We start from the raw sequence: 17176 nt of genomic DNA, 5'->3' as shown, positions 1-17176 counted from the left end.
TTACTACTTAGGTATATGTTTATGGCTAAAAAAAGTCATTCAATTGTATTATATAGGTAGAATACGAGCGGATTAAACCCCTTTCACACGTCTTTACGAAGTTTATTTTCAAACATATTTTAGCATTGTATTGTATAGTATGTATAATTGGTAAAAGTTAAAGGCGTGCTTAATTGTTTTAATTTGACAGTAGAGCCACTTAAATTGAGAAATACGTCAAAAAACCAGCCTTAACATTAGTGAAAGAATATTTACTCTGCATTTTGCTAGAAGAGAGAAACCTGCGTACAGGTATTTAAAAATGGAATCGCTGACAGATATTTCAGATTAAAGTTTTCAAATCTTTGGTTGTCAATAGAAATATAATGTTCCGATAAATGCTACATAGTTTTATAAATGTTAAGAGAAATTTATAAGAGTCGATGTGTGCTGTTTTATAATGTATTTTTCGGAAAAAGCTGACGAAAATGTAATATGAACTGTGTCTCAAGTTTTGACGTCTTTGTTTTGTCTAGTAAGTAAATATGTATAATATTCCTAGTTTGACTATTTAACACACAACAATTAAAATTATTTAAAATAATTAAACCTCAGGACTAACATATTTATACAACTTATTTTAAGTAGAATACGCTTTCGTCTCTATTTCTCAAATTGTATTATGGCTCTGATGGACGAGTACATTTGGTTCAATCAGTAATCAAAATTATTTGAGTCTACTTGGGTGAGGTAAATATTAGTTTCTCGCATCATCATTTGGCACTTTAAAAATTTTGCGTTATTGTTACTAATATCAATAATTTGAGACTGCGCGTGGTCCAATAAATACGTACGTATATTGAATATATTAGTTATATATTCCATATACTTACGTTTTAATTGAAATTTAAAATATTGCAAATTTTTTAGAAACATAAACTAGTTTTTTAACCAATTAGACTTAGGATCCTTAAAATGTTTAAGGTTGGCATCTCATGATCATTCTTAATCATTGAGTGTTCATGGGCGGCGATATCACTTAACATCACGTGAGTCTTTTGCCCGTTTACCCCCGTTCTACAAGTTTTTTTTTGCATACAATTTAAGATAAGAGTATCTATCTCATTACAGGCGTGCAAATTTTTGGACAAGTGGATGTTATGTTAAATTATGTGTGCTGAAATACAGTCACATTGTGTTGTAATCTATGAAGCAGTTCGTTGATAAACGACAAATTATGAAGCCACCACGAAAAACCCACAACACCAGTGATTCTTGTTCTTGCACATCGTGTCTTTATAGAAGCGAATCAGATAGACCTTCCCTGCAACGGTTAATCCTTAAACAATCTAAAATCGATCGTCTTTACTACGGAAAGTATGTACCTTTAAGAGAAAAAAAGTTGTTAGATAAATTGGTCCGAACAAGAGCGGTATACGATGACATCAGAGCCCAATTGGTATCGGACAGTGCATCCAGTATACAGAAAAATGCTGATTTCAATGCGAAAACCTCATCTAATGAGCTTCAAAAGAGTAGTGCTATATTAGAAATTGTAAACCTTGTAGATAAAGGTGCTGCTTTAAAGACACCGAATTTAAGTGAGTGTTGCAGCTGTTGCAGTTGTTCATCTAAAACTCATCTTCATCAAAATAAACAGTCACGGAAATTGCATAACCGTAAGCATGCGCGTGACCATTATGAAAGAGAAGGACTAAGATATAATATGAAAAAAAGGAAAGGTGTCCGGTTTTTGCCCAAACATATTAAATCTGATCCATGCACTTGCACCTTTGAGTATTTAGGAATTAGTAATAATGCCAATTTGGATAGTAATATAGAATCGTCACTTAATATTGATGAAGAAATTCAACCGCGACCGCGAAAACCCCCTTTAAATATTGTTGACTCTAAAACGAAGATTAAAAACATAATAACAGATAGTTTGCAAAAGATTAAAGATTCTACGACGATGCTACAAGACTCATTAGCCATTCGTGCAAAGGAATCATTAGAAAGACTAAAAAACATTAAAAATCAATTAAATTCTATCAAAAAGTTGCCAGAGGAAGATTTTTACATTTTAGAAAATCGGAAAGTAACAATTTTGAAGAATGCAGGCCGATCGTCGTATGAAAAAATAAAAGCATCTCAAACAAGACTTAAAAATAAAATTATAGAAAAGGGAGAAATTGTTGATGTTCGGAGAAGAAACTCGATAAATAAACTAAAACAAATAAAAAATAATATAAATACAAATGTAAAACGCAGTCTTGATAAACTAATTATTAAAAAGAAACCAAAGAAAAAACTTAACGTTTTGTCTCCAGAGCAACACACACAATTAGCGCATAAAATACGGAAAGATTCAATTGCCAAATTTAAAGAAGATTTACGTAGGAAAAAGCAATTACAGGACTGGATCTGCGAAGAGCCATGTATTCAAGGTACATGTGATCCGAAGCAATGCTTAAAAAAACTTAAATTGAAAAGAAATGTAAAAGAAAGACGACGTGGTCGACGTGATAAAAGTATAACCCATATTTCAAAAAGTAAACGGCGTGACGAAAATAATGCTATTTCTTCAAACTCATCTAACGTAAGGATACAAACTAGATCTAGGAAAAAGGCTTCGAAATTGCAACAGAAAACACCAAAAGACAATACAAAAAAACTTCAAATAAAACCGGCTTTAAGCATTAAAAAACTTCGAAATAAAGAGAAACTTACCATAACTCAGGAGCAGAGAAAAGAAACCAAATTGCTTAAAAAACAATTAAAAGTAAAATCTTCATCTGAACGAGAATCGATCCCTCGTCAAGTTGTAAGAATAGGATCTTCTTTTAGTTTTAATGTAGAATTTTTCAAAGAAAACCCTCGTTCCGATATTCAAAGGTCTTCTCTTAATGACCGCAAAAATAACAATCAAGCTTCAGGTTTAACCCTAAATAGTTCGAGAAAACAAAAATCGATGCTTAAAAGGGATAAAAAAAGTTCTCAAGCTAGTTTAAAGTTACTAAAACATAAATTAGCGAAGAAATTAAAACACATACAGAAACATCGTCAAACGGCTTTGCAAAAATCTGAGTCTGTACAGTGTGACTGCCTGAACGAATCTTTAGCAGAAAGACAAAACAATCAAAATTCTTTATTACCTTTTCAATGCGAACCATCTATATGTATTCCCGGTATATGCGATCCAGGAAATTGTTTAAAACTCATCCAAAAGAGATTAGCCACACGCTCCAAACAATCTTACACAAGTTCACGCAAAACTAAGTCAACGTCAAGTGTTACAACTAAATCAAAATCATCCAAAGCAAAGCAAGTTCAGTCAGCTATAATACCTCGACGTAAAGATGTCATGGAAAAGGAAAAGCTAAAATTTCGACAAAGAAAGGTTAATCGTAAACCCATGCTGGGTAATATTGTTCGCATCGGTTCGACATTTAGTTTCAATATAGAATTTCAAAAAGAATCTAAAATACCTCATCAGAAAGGAATTGAGAATTGGCAAGAATTAAATACATTCTCTATTAAACCGAAGACTAAACAACTTGTTCGAGACAACAAACCTGAATATCTCAGAAGAGATGTATATCGTAAAGAAAAAAACTTCAAACGGAGAACATCAACAACCGGTACAGAAACAGATTATTCAGGTAATTTTAAAACTCGAAATACATCTACTGGAACCAAAAATAATAATATTCAATATTTATCACAGCTACTGCCATACGAATGTACGCCTGGTACGTGTATCCCAGGAGAGTGTAATCCATATGAATGTCTAGAAAAAATTAAAAAACGCCATAATACGAGAGAAGTTAGTTTAGGTACGCTCAGTCCAGAAAATAAATCGACATATAGCGACACTAAAAATAAATCCAAAGCTGCATTTGTTCAATTCAAGCCAAGTACAAAAGGGCGCAAGATATTAGTTAAAAGTAAAATTGGTGACAGTAAATTACGCAAGCCAAACTTTGGTAGCATGGCCTTGAACAGTAACGCTAAACAAGTTGTGAATATAGGTTCAACGTTTAGTTTCAACGTTGAGTTCTCTAAAAGCTATAGTAAAAAAGATATTGAAAAGGATTTAAATCCATCATCAAAAGTGGTTAATTTTAGTACAAGAAAAAAAGTTAAAGAAAGAGGGGTAGAAATAGAAAAAAAGGTTGGACATGTCGAGACACAGATGGAAAAAGTAAGAAAAGCTGAAAAGTCCTCTCTTGTTGGACCAATACTAAAAAGGTGCTTTTGTACTCTTAATTTATATAAAAAACAAAAGAACGATCTTAATAATCGAAAGAAATTACTTCATGCAAATACAACGTATACCGTCAATACAGCTTTATTACCAGAACAACAATATTCGTCAATTTATTTAAAGAAAATGCAAGATTATTATGATGATGTTTCAGGAAAACAGAGTAAATTGCGCCTTTTACCGTGTCAAAAATATTCCACAAAACAGTCTTTAGAAATTACTTCAAATTTAAGCGTGGACGTGAAGTTGATCAAAAAATCTTTAAAGTATTCTAAAAAAAATTTACAGCAAATATCAACCACTCCAAGTAGTTCTAAAATTAAGAAAATTGAGAGTTATACAGTATATGGCTTAAGCAAATATTTAAAGCGTTGTTTCTGTACAATGAATATGCAAAATATCAATACATTTAGAAAACTTAAACCCTACGAATGTGAACCTGGAGTGTGTATCCCAGGCGAATGTGATCCGTATGAATGTCAAAAGCTAATTATGAAGCGATTAGTAAAAGGTTATTCTAAAGTTTCTAGCACCGATTCCAAGCCCATTTCCATTTCAAGTAGTCAAACCCAGAAAAATCCTTCCCAGTCTCATTTTACAAATGCGGAATTTAAATCTCAGCACAAAACTAAAGAACAATATAGACAATCACCTCCCAACGTTACAAAAGTAAAGGGAGCAAAACAATCCGTTCGAATTGGATCCAGTTTCAGTTTCGATGTGGAATTTAATAAAAATCGCCCTAGACGTGAAAAGCCCAAAACTAAGGTTAATATTTCAACTAGTCGTTCAGCGGCAAAATCAAATGGCACACCAAGAAAAAAATCTGGTAAATATAAGAATAAAACAATTTATACAAAGCATGACAATCGAGAAAGTGTTTCTCAAGTTAATACAGAGACCAAGCATAATGAAACCAACGCGCAGGATGATATAAGTAGATGTTTTTGTACTTTAAAATTACATAAGAAAAGTAAAGTAAAAACATCAATTGGTCACAACCAAACTATGCCTTACCAACAAACTGGCATTTTTACTGAAAGCAGAGGGCAAAATACCAAAGGTTTTATACGTGATCAACATTTGTTGCCATATGAGTGTGAACCAGGCATTTGCATACCCGGTGAATGTAATCCATATGAATGTTTAGCTCGAATAAATAGGAGGAATTTTAAAGAAACGGGTATGGCAACAATAACAGCAAGTACTGCTGCTTCCTCCAATACTATTAGGCCTAAGAAAAAATTAAAATCTCGTGCGGTCAAAGTTAAAGAAATAAAATCGAAAATTCAGCCAATCCGACGCGTCACACCGGCCGGTCATCGTAAATCAAACAAAACATCAGTTAATACTAACCGACAAGCTGTAAAAATCGGCTCAACTTTCAGTTTTAATATAGATTTTTACAAGGACGCTACAAATGCCTTAAACACAAATAAATTAGATAAGGTTCGTACAAAGAGATCGAAACAAAGACCAATACAAACAAAATCTAAAGACACAAAACATAAAGGTAAAAAAATAAGCACTGCATATCTTAAGTCACAAACTAAGGTATTACAAACAGTGCAATCTCCACATAAAAATATGGCAACAATGGTAAAGCCGTTCTTAAAGCGCTGCTTTTGTACATTGCAATTGCGTAACCAACGAAACGTTGGAACTGAATCGAATAAACTTAAGAAAAAAGTGTATCGAAGTGTTATGACGATGACGGATAAAAGAAAGCTAGATCCTAATGAATGTGAACCTGGTGTTTGCATTCCTTACAACTGCGATCCATATGAATGCGAAAAATTAATTAAAAAGCGATTAAATCAAGAAATGAATGTCAATATGATAGCTAATCCGAATCTGCTTCCCTATGAATGTGAACCAAACTTTTGTATACCTGGAAAATGTGATCCATACGTATGTTTAGAGCGAATAAAAAATCGAAATCTTAAAAGTACAGAAATTGCTGATGATAAAAAATCTATTGGACATACTGAAAGTACCTCTGTTCAAAATGAACAAACTAAACTCCAATTTCGGCATCCAAGTATTAAGAAGACATTAAAGTCGAAACAGACCCTTGAAAATACAAAAACACAACGCAAAAGCAAATTCAGCAAAGAAGTTAAACGTAGCAATTTATCGCATCGTACACTCAGTGATACCGAGATCCATATGAAACCCATTCAGAAATCACAAAAAATACTAAAACAGAAACATATTCAAGAGGGCAAACGCCGCTCTAGTAATCAATCTAATACTTTAGCAAATTCAAAATCGATTAAATCTGAAATTATTTCGAACTTGCAAAGATGTTTTTGTACATTGTCTCTCAGAAAAAACAATACTGATAATGATAAGAGCCAAATCGTTAAAGAAAAAGAAATACAAACTAGAAATCAGTGGCCTACTAAAGAATCTGTTACAAAATATATTGAACCAAGCAAATCCACCGCTTCTGCTGTGGGCACTTTTATAAAGAAGTGCTTTTGCACATTAAAACTAAATACACGTAAAGTGCCTAAATCACCTCAAGTAAAACTAAGAATAAATCCGCATAAGCCTAGAAATCAACTATATAAATTAGAACCTTATGAATGTGAGCCAAATACTTGCATACCTGGAGACTGTGATCCATACGAATGTGAAAAACGCATAAAGAAACGACTGTTACGCGAAAACGCAGCGGACCCCATGAAATTAAAATATACTTCCAAATCAACATTGACACCTACTTCAAGAACCAAAAATATTTCTCGAGCTATATTGGTGCCAATGGTAAAAACCAACAATGGCCATACTCATCGAGTACCCGGTATCAAGAGCAAATCCTCAAGTGCCAAAAAAGTTGCCAAAAAACTTAAACGTGCTTCAGATAATAAACGACAGAATAAACAAAGCGTTCGAATAGGGTCTTCGTTTAGTTTCGATATAGAGTTTTTTAAAGATAAATCAGGTGCTAAAGGTGATACACCATACCATAAAAAAACAAAAGATGTTATTAATCGTGCTACAAAAGAAAACAAAATGCAAAAGAAAACAGGGCATACCAAACGAACCCCAAAGATTGGGAAGGCACAAGGAACAACAAGTAGAGTTGGGAAATATAATGCCTCTCAATTGACTTACTCACCAACGAAATCAAGTAGTACTTTAACAGACCCCATGCTTAAAAGGTGTTTTTGTACTTTACAACTACAAAATGCTGCAGGTGAAAATAATAATCAAAACATACCTAGGCAAAGAGAACAATTACAAACTCAAAATAAAACGACGCACACTAACGTATCATATAACGTGTCATCTCCTTATGAATGCCCACCTTTTATGTGTATCCCAAATCAATGTGACCCTTATGATTGTGCAAGAAAACTTGAAAAATTAAATGTACGTAACCAAGGAATTGGAACGAAAGAAAGAAGGCGAATGCACCAGTCGGTTGAAGTAAAACATTATCCAAAGCAAAAAAAGAGTCAGAAAACTCAGTCGTATATAAATAAAAAACCACCAACCCACGACCATGAACAAGGTATTGTTGAAATACCGCGGTTCACTAATTATTTAAAAAAGGAAAATAGACAAGGAGTGAAATTTGGCTCAAATATGTCTTTTAACATAGAGTTCTACAAAGAATTTACATCGCCTACACCGGTAGAGATAAGAAAACTTAAGTCAAAAGAAAATAAAATATATACAAGGTCAAAACAACTAATAAACAAACATGTTGACTCCAACGTTATTAGAAAACGCTTTACTGACAAAATTGTACCATCTATACGATCTGATGCTCGTAATACAGAGTCTCAAGTATATAAAAGTAGCGTTGACAGCAAAGGTTCTAATACGACAAATAAATTAAAAAGATGTTTTTGCACTTTAAAACTGCAAAAACATAAAACCGCATCTAACGTTCCATATCCACAATCATTTGAAGTACGAAGAGCAGTGGTCAAGAAATATAAAGAAAATCCTTTAAAAGAAACATTTTCTCAAGTGAAGTGTGTGAATATACAAGGTGTCTGTAAAAACGTTAAAATAAATTCTCCGGATACAAACCCAAAAAACAATGAAATGCAAACTATTTTATCATATAAGCCCAAAAAATTTAATAAAAAATGTAGCGAAACTTTGCTGTTAGAAAATAATATCAAGACCCAATCTAGCAAGAAGCGAATGACATGGACAAGTAAAAAAAGACTTACAAAAAAACAAAGCGCACATCCAATTAATGTGTCAACTAAACCTTATATTAGCAATATTAGTACAACACAAATGCACCAAAGTAAATACAAGGGCCCAAAAACAACAAAAAGGCTGAAACACCGTCAACGGCATGGCCCAAGTGATGACATAAGAAGTTCATATAGTGATCGGCGTACAAAAGTATTACAAAGTATACCTAAAATACGAACATCAAAAAGTTTAATGCTGTCCAAAAGAAGTAATACTAAAAAATCTAAATACATAAATGACAATATCCATCATCTTGTTGGAAATCAGTTTGAAGCTGGTGATGCTAAGGGCAAACATTTAAAATTTGGATGTAAATGTTTACTAAAAAATAATAAAGATAGGATCTCAACAAATATAAACTCAACAAAACATAAAAGTAAAGAGTCCACTAATAAGGTCAAAAGTGTGAAACTTAGCGAGATACCAAAAGAGAAAATGGTTGTTCAGAAAGATGGACCATGTCCATATTGTGGTCAATGTGTTAAAGGTGGAATAGGTAATATCTGCTTAACCAAGATTAATTCTTGCATGCATAAAATTAAGCAATGGTCTTCTAAACAAAAAGACAACGCAATAGCTGCTTTAATAGGGACAAAAGAAATTAAATCTAAAGAATTAAAACCATTATTTAATGTTTATCTAGAAGCAGATGGCTTGAGTATTATTAATAAAGAAGAAGTTACAGAAAAAGTGACGAGATTACAAACCAAAACTGGACAGAAAGAAAAGCCACATGATAAATTTTGTACGTGTTGTTTATGTCTTGGCAAAAAAGGAAAGAATAAGAGAGACAAAGACAATATCAAAACAGAACCTAAAAAATCTCGAAGAAATAAGCGTAAAGATGAGCCCATTTGTGTTTGTGGAAGTAAAGTTTGTGCTAAAGACGTAAAACGTCAAAAAAAATCACCTGCTAAGAAAAAAGAGAAGATGCCATGTTTCTGTGGAAGTCCTATTTGTGCTGAAGAAACCGCTATGATGGAAGCTATGGCTCAAGGTCCAGCTTCTTGTATATGCCAAGAAGAATATGAAAAGAGCAAACAACGTGATAAAGATGAATATTTTAACGTACATAGGCTACTATCAGCCAAGTTTCGAAGAGAAGATTCAGAGAGGCGGAAAAGGCGACGTAAAGCCGACCAACGTATGAAAAAATCGATCGAAGGTAATAAAAATGATGTATTATTGGTTGCAGGATCAGTGTTTGATGTGGCAAAATTAGGGTTCTCGGGTGTTTCTGATATGTTTCGTATAGTATATAGATGTGCCAGAGACCCGAAACATACTTGGCATTCTATGAAGGCGATGGCAAAGGATCCCAGTTTGATTGGCAAGACATTTAGAGACACTTTTAGTGACAGCAACGTAGCTGCAACAAGCAGGAGAATTGGTATGCGCATTTCAAATATGGGATCAATTCAAAGAACCAAGGAACTATTAGAACAAAACGCTATGACAAATTATATATTGCACATGGCTGATAAAAATCCAAAGAAGCATTTACGCAAAAGGAAAAGGAAGCCACGAACGAGAGACCAGGTCGACTCTAATTGCAATCTATATTTAAGCTCTTTAAGAAAGAGGCCGTTTATGTGGATATTTAAAATGTGTCCTTCATTCTACCCGCACTGTCTTTCTTTTCTTAACGTTTGGAAGCAATTTGCTGAAGTTATGGCTTTTCTATTAGCTGTTGTCGTTTGGAGTCCCTGTATTTTTGCAATGGAGGTTTGTAGAGCCGTTATCTGTTGCACGCTGTGTACTGGGTAAAAGTTAATAAAATTGTTCGTTATTTAAAAATATTTTTTATTGCTTGACATAAACGTATGCAACTGCAGTAACAGTACTGTTATCTTTATACTTTAATTGACGGGAGTACCTTCTGAGTCATATATATATATTTTTACATTAATTAACAAATGTTGACGATCAGAATCAGAAAGCAATAGATACAATATATATAGCCACAATATTTTCTTTGGATATCTTTAAAATGTTACAAATAAATGAATTTAAAGGGAATGAGACGCAATGTGTTCAGTGTGCGAAAACAAAAGAGAGCGGTATCGACCAAACCCTCAAAAGTGAGGGCCATCACTAGGGTTGTCGAGATTAAATTAATTTAAGTATATATTTTCGTTTAATTTGTTATGTATCTACCACTGTATATATTTTTTTCGATTAATTTTTATATACTTACTACACTAGAGTAGTTAATTCTTAAAAGAAATAAGCCTTACTATAATAACGTTATTATTACTCCCTATAATATTATTTTTTTATATTTACTTCAACAACTTATTCATACACATATGTAAATACTTTGCTCTTTGCATTGGTAATTCATATATTGTACAAAGTAATATATACTCAAATTATTATTAGTTATTAGTGAAAGAAACTACACAGGTGTCAACCCTAGCTGCCACCCTCTTTATGACTCAGAGGGGAGGACCCTTGCACGTAGGTACAGACCCTCTGTACAGAACATGCACTCTATTGATCTGGGGTATTTGGGACTATCTAATAAGTTTTTGACCTATCCAATTTCGGTTAGTTTTCAAGGGTTGATGACGAGTTCGAAATTTAAACTTAAAAATTACCATAGAGCTACCCGCTTTTTTATACAAACTTTCATACATATTGATTAAAATTATTAAGGTTTTTAATTATTATACATATTGTAAAATTGAATTTGTTAACTTTGAAACTTACTTGAGTTATGGTTAAAAGCCCAAATTCTCGGAAGTTGAAGAACTTTGATACGATTTAATTAACTTTTAGGAGCATCTATATTTATTTTTTATTAAATTAAGTAAGTATATACTTACTAATTTAATACTTACAACGATGGGTAATGTTGGTAATAATGGTCATAATGATAAAAAAACGTAAGTTAGTACTTAAGTAAGTAAAAAAAAGAAAGTATGGGCCCACCAAAGGTCCACCAAATGATAAATACATTTTTTTGTTACATTCATATATATTCTGACTAACTCATACATTATATAATATAATAATAAAATCCTTTTTTTCTTTTAATCATGATAGATAATTAAAATTTTATATCTTCTTGTAGTAGCTGACATCCTCATTTGCCACTCAACATTTTGAGTCTACATTGGGCATAGAGTAAGTGGTTTCCCGCCAAAATGTTGTTTTCAACAAATTCAACATGGCGGCGGTTTGCGCGCCTCTTTACGATCGCCGTGTAAATTACGTTCGTTCGTAAAACTTTTATGTCCTTCGTGTTCGCGTTGGTTTCATGTAGAAAGGTTTATTATTAACAGCTATTTCTTAAAAGCATGTATGATTAAAAGTTTACCCCACTGAATAGGTTATTTAAGTTTTATTTGACACAATAAATAAATGATAACTGCTATAAAACTAATGAATGATTGCAACATTGCATTTACATTGGTAACTGATGAAGAGAATGCCTACGTCTGGTAATTCTCTTGGGGCGTAATGCTGACGAGTAGGTATACGCCACGTTTATGAAACTAAGGAAGCTTGAGAGCAAAATGTACAGCCTTGGCTCATACGATAACCATGCGGTGAAGTAAAGGGCTTTTTTTGGACTATACAATTAAGTATATATACTATAAATAGGTCCATATTACAATTTAGGTTATAAATAAGTGAGATGGAAAATAAGATTTATAAAAAATATATTTGTAAATATATGAGGAACATGTATACTAACAATACACAGTAGGAGTATAATGTCTCCACATATAATTATTTAACTAATGTATGCAAATATTGTGGAGTATCTTGCCCATTCTTCTCCACACGAAACGACCTTTTGTAAGAATCTAGGCAACTAGAATCATCTTTATATTTTATTTAACGTTCAAAAGAGCCATTTTAGGTGGTCTAATTGGAATAAATGATTTGATTGATATGTTATGTAAGTTGCAAAGAGCAAAAGTTGCGTCTTGTAAGCTCGGCATGTCAACGAAACGGATTATCCGCAAATACGTGACCATTAGCCCGTGAAAGTGCTTAGATTTACGCGCCAAGTTTGTTTACGACAAATCGATTTGGTGATTCACGAAGTCGTTCTGCCAACTTTTACATCTAGTTTCATACTTGTAAAGGATAAATAAATATCTTACCTATATATAACCATTTTGTATCACAATTTTAGTAGAATGTAATCGACTAAGTCTGGTAGGCAGACATTTCTACATCTATAGTATATATCTATCATTATATTAATGTTGTGTATCACTTAGATGGGTGAAATAAAGGTAGTTAATTCCTACATTTTAGTCGTAGCAAGTGTCTATCGATTCGCGAACACAACATACACTTAATACCGATTTTTTTTAATCGGGCAGGATTCCTGTCGGATGTTAAGTGACACCGAAACAATTCGACTTACGAGTCTTTCAAGAAAAGTGCGTACCAATTCTTGAATGGCCGGCAACGCACTTGCGTACCTTCTGCGTGTTTGCCTTCTATCAAATAAAATAAAAATCCGCCACCCATGGGCAGTTCCATTGCCAGAAGGCTTGCAAATACGTTGCCGGCCCTTTAAGGATTGGTATGCCCTTTTCACGAAGAACCCTAAGTCAAATTGGATCGGAAATAAGTCGATGCTTTAAAAGTTCTAGATTTTATTTAAGTTCTTAACCTGATATAAATTTATTTATGATAGGTAATCTAATTGAATAAATCAAGAAATTTTAACAGTACGCTTATCAGTAAAATCTATTGATCACATTTATCATGAGATATTTTCTTTAATATCCTAAAATTTAACCAAGTAAGTTATTATTGTTATTACAAACCACAAATCCTCAGTTTTTTTATTTTGTTAAAAACCCGACTTTGTTACCGTAGACTGTACAATATTACAAGCATAGTGGGTTATTTAATGGCGAAACTTGTGCCAAAATAATTATCCCCGACATTTCAACTCGGTCCTATGAATATTAAATGAGATTTTGCATTCAAGTACACTCCTGATTCTTTTTAAAACAGTTCTTATGTTCAAGATGGCGACTACCAAATTGTAATGTCAAATGAATAATGTAATTTCCCGCCTATTATTTTAATTTTATCCCCAATTTTTCTGGAACATTCTTTTAAGATATGCTTTGTATAATCACAAGCTATCGGTGTTTTGGAATATGTTTTTGTAGTATTGACTCCGTTTGAGGAGGATTTCGTTAATAATCTGCAGTAAAAGTATTTTTCTGAAATAAATTACCATAATTACGTTCCCAATGGTAATGTGCAATAAAAACAAACATTTTGGCAAAATCTAATTGGTTTGATTATGTAAATCTCATATAAACCTCTGTTTACTGGCCCTAAAAAACACGCTCCTTAATCGCAAAGATATAGGGAAAGTGTGCCTGTTAAAAAAAATATTTTAAATAAACATTCTTAAAGTTATAACATTTTCCTTCGCATGACAAATGGCATTCCTGGGACCATGCGTGAAAAACTTTACCGAGCATTGAACATTCTTCACTAGATCTGTAGATCATTATTCTTACTCCACGACCGTTGTAAAACGTACATCGGAAAAACTAGTCGGATGCAAAAGGCTTGCGCATACGTTCCAGGCAAGGTTTTTGTCTCTGGCTGATCACAGGGCATTGACCTATCGAAACGCGCGTAACGGACGCAAAAAGGAAGTGCAATTTATCTTTTTACAACTGAAGCTTGTAAAAAGTTTATTAATGGAATCTTCCAATTCGCATTTTATTATTGATAGTTTTGTTTTTTTAAACTCTTCCACCTCAATACATTTGACATTGAAATTAAACTAATACTACTATGTACTACTAAACTAAAATGTTGGTTTAAAGGGCCTTATAAATACATATAGGTACGGCAAATGTATTTCCAAAAGTATAGTAGATAACAGTCCTTTTGGTCTTCCAAAACAGTGCAAAGTAGATCGATATCTCTATATCAATAAATCTTGCAAATGGTCACCATTAATCAGAAATATTATCATCCGTACGTGATTGTGAGCAGTTTGGTCGTTGAAAAGGCGAAATCTGTAGCCAATTAACACGCGGGTCACGCCCTTGATGTGATTTCATAAATTACGTTTCAAATATGTGATGGAAAATTGTTGAAATTCTCGTCTGGAACACCTGAAGTATTATGAAAGTTGGATTTATAATTTGCGTTGAATATTTAATTATAACTTTTAAACTTTGTCGTGTCATGTATATAGTCTTGCAGATTACGGCTAATAGATCTTTGTATACCTTTTCAAGATGGCGTCTCCCAATTTAAATTTATTTATTACGGACAGGATAAAAGTAAACAACGTGCATCATGAAAGTGGATGAAGCATCCATCGAAACATGGGTCCTATCTACTCCTTTGGGAAAAGGGCGTGCGTGTATACATAGATATTTAATTACAGTCAAAATCATTATAACGACATCGACTCGTATTTGATCGAAAAAAACGGATAATCGTAACAGCCGATGACGTTATTCAGTACCTAGTATAATAAAATTCAACAACCCCCCCAAAAGTACAACCTTAAATGTTAAATGTAAAAATGGGGGAGGCATTTGCCAGTGGGCACACAGAATCAGTTATCACAGACAACAAAAACCATAGCTATAATGTATATATTGATTCAGATATAAGGCTATAAATAAATAAATAAATAATAAAATTCAGCCTTAAAATTTTGGTCATTATAACCGGTATGTTGTTCTAAACGATGTCGTTATAACCGGTTTTGACTGTATTTACAGGATCTAAGCCAAATTTAATATACAATATTATATAGAGACAAAAATAATATGGATTTTTTTTAGCAGTAATCTTATATAAGTACGTTATTAAAGATAGTATGTACTGTCACTATAAGGTCACAAATAGCTCTCCGGAGACGTGTCAAGAAAACTTTTAAGCTGCATGAGCAAGCGGGAAATGGAAGTGGTCTGACGTTGGGTTGTATATGAGTTAAGTACATAGACGTTTTAGGTAACTATAATTTGGAACGTCTCTAGAAAGTATGCGGTTTACGTCTTTAAACTAAATTTAGTCAAATCACATCTTTATCAAAGAAAAGCCTGCGTGGCCAATGCTACTTTAGAGTTGGGAAATAAATATGTAAGCGCAGAGAGCTATGATGATAGACCTATGTGTTTTAGGACACATTGTATACAAAATATATTGTATTTTGTTTTGTATTTTGACAATCTATACTAATATTATAAAGAGTAAAGATATGTGTGTGAGTTTGTAAGGGATTGGCTCAAAAAGTACTGTATCGATTTTAAAAAATTGTTTCCCCATTTGAATCCCTACAAAAACTACATAATTATATTAATGTAGTTTTTAATAAAATAGGTTTAATATTTAATTAAGTCCCTACGTTTTAGTAAAAGAAAGAAGCTGTATTTTCTTCGAAATAAGTTACTTCGAAAAGCTTTAAAATATCTTTGAAGGTTTCAGATCATAAGCTAGTATTAGCCACAAAAGGATACATTGAAAGACACAGAAATGGGGCTACGTGGCCTAGGCGACTGTAGAGTAGCAACTATATATAGTATCACGAGCACGTGATATTAAGTGGATAGATTTGACTCCTTCAAACTTACGCTTACGTGTCCCAGGACACAATGTAGACCGAATAATCCGTTTTGTACTTGGATTTCATTTGTTCTTAGGTTCTAGTAAAATAAAAGATTAAAGACTAGATTTCTTTTAAACCGATTGAAAGACAAGGATATATGAACTTTATTGTGTATTCGTGATAATGTTTGAATTTTTAAGTTTTGTACTGATTCTAGTAACTCTGTTACGTGTACTCCCTGTTCAGTTATTTGTTAATGGATTTTAGATTAAAAACACCACAAGGGTTTATATTTGATCACGTGCCTGCATTTACTGTCTCTGTTTATTTAATGCAGTCCTTTGTTTAAAGGATAAAACAGACTGAATTTTTAAATAAGTATTCCTTCGGGATCATGTGACACGCTTTGCAATTTCATGCAATCAATTTTCATTTTCAGATACAAAGATTGTTTTTAAATTGTTTTATAATAAACCCATATAAAGATAGACATACTCTTATGAGAATGTTATTTTTTAAACAGTGCTATTAGGGCCTGTTTCACAATGTCCGGATAAGTTACAAATAAGCTATTTATTACTTATTGGTAGGATAAATAGTATTTTTTCCGTTTCACGACTGTCAGATAGCGTTATACGTCATGAAATTCGAAGTATCTTATTTGGAACTTTTATCTTTCGAATAATTTATGTGTTGCATAGCTATTTGGCACTTTATCCACTGTGAAACAGGCCCTTAAACTGTCATTTTGATTATTGTTTCAGGGTTTAATAGACATCAAAGCCTTTAGGTCAGCTACAAAAATATCAGTAGTCTTATTAAAACGAGGAATTATTATAAGGCGGGACAACTCGACTACCTTATGTTTGGTACAATAATGGACGACGCGTCCTTCGGATATGACATGATAAATTTGGAAAATGTCAATCATTATAGCTACAGATTACTTCTGAAAAAACTAGATGAGTCTTTTATAATTAATGAATTAATTATTACACACTACATTTACAGGGGTTTGTTAGCGTATAGATTGTTCTTGAAACTTTTTACATTGTTCGATACGTACATAACAGAATTGTAGACAGCGTAACGACGAAAACAAAACATGCGGTGTTAATTGCAACTGTGTTATCGGA

General features: G+C 32.9%; 2 protein-coding genes across 3 annotated transcripts in view; one reads left to right on the top strand and one right to left on the bottom strand.

Moving 5' to 3' along the window:
* Window positions 1-17176, bottom strand: part of LOC110999078 (calcyphosin-like protein) — a 49104-nt gene that overhangs the window by 21170 nt on the left and 10758 nt on the right. The window lies entirely within an intron of this gene.
* Window positions 375-10240, top strand: LOC123690018. Its single transcript, XM_045632429.1, has 2 exons — window positions 375-514; window positions 1111-10240. The coding sequence occupies exon 2, from the start codon at window positions 1187-1189 to the stop codon at window positions 10238-10240; it is 9054 nt and encodes a 3017-aa protein (XP_045488385.1). The 5' UTR covers window positions 375-514; window positions 1111-1186.

Source organism: Pieris rapae, chromosome 19, assembly GCF_905147795.1.
Source record: "Pieris rapae chromosome 19, ilPieRapa1.1, whole genome shotgun sequence".
Taxonomy (NCBI): Eukaryota; Metazoa; Arthropoda; class Insecta; order Lepidoptera; family Pieridae; genus Pieris; species Pieris rapae.
This window is presented reverse-complemented; position numbering and strand designations above follow the sequence as displayed.

Bases quoted from the DNA above. Each gene is read 5' to 3' on its own strand.
- LOC123690018 (XM_045632429.1), top strand. From the start codon at position 1,187: ATGAAGCAGTTCGTTGATAAACGACAAATTATGAAGCCACCACGAAAA.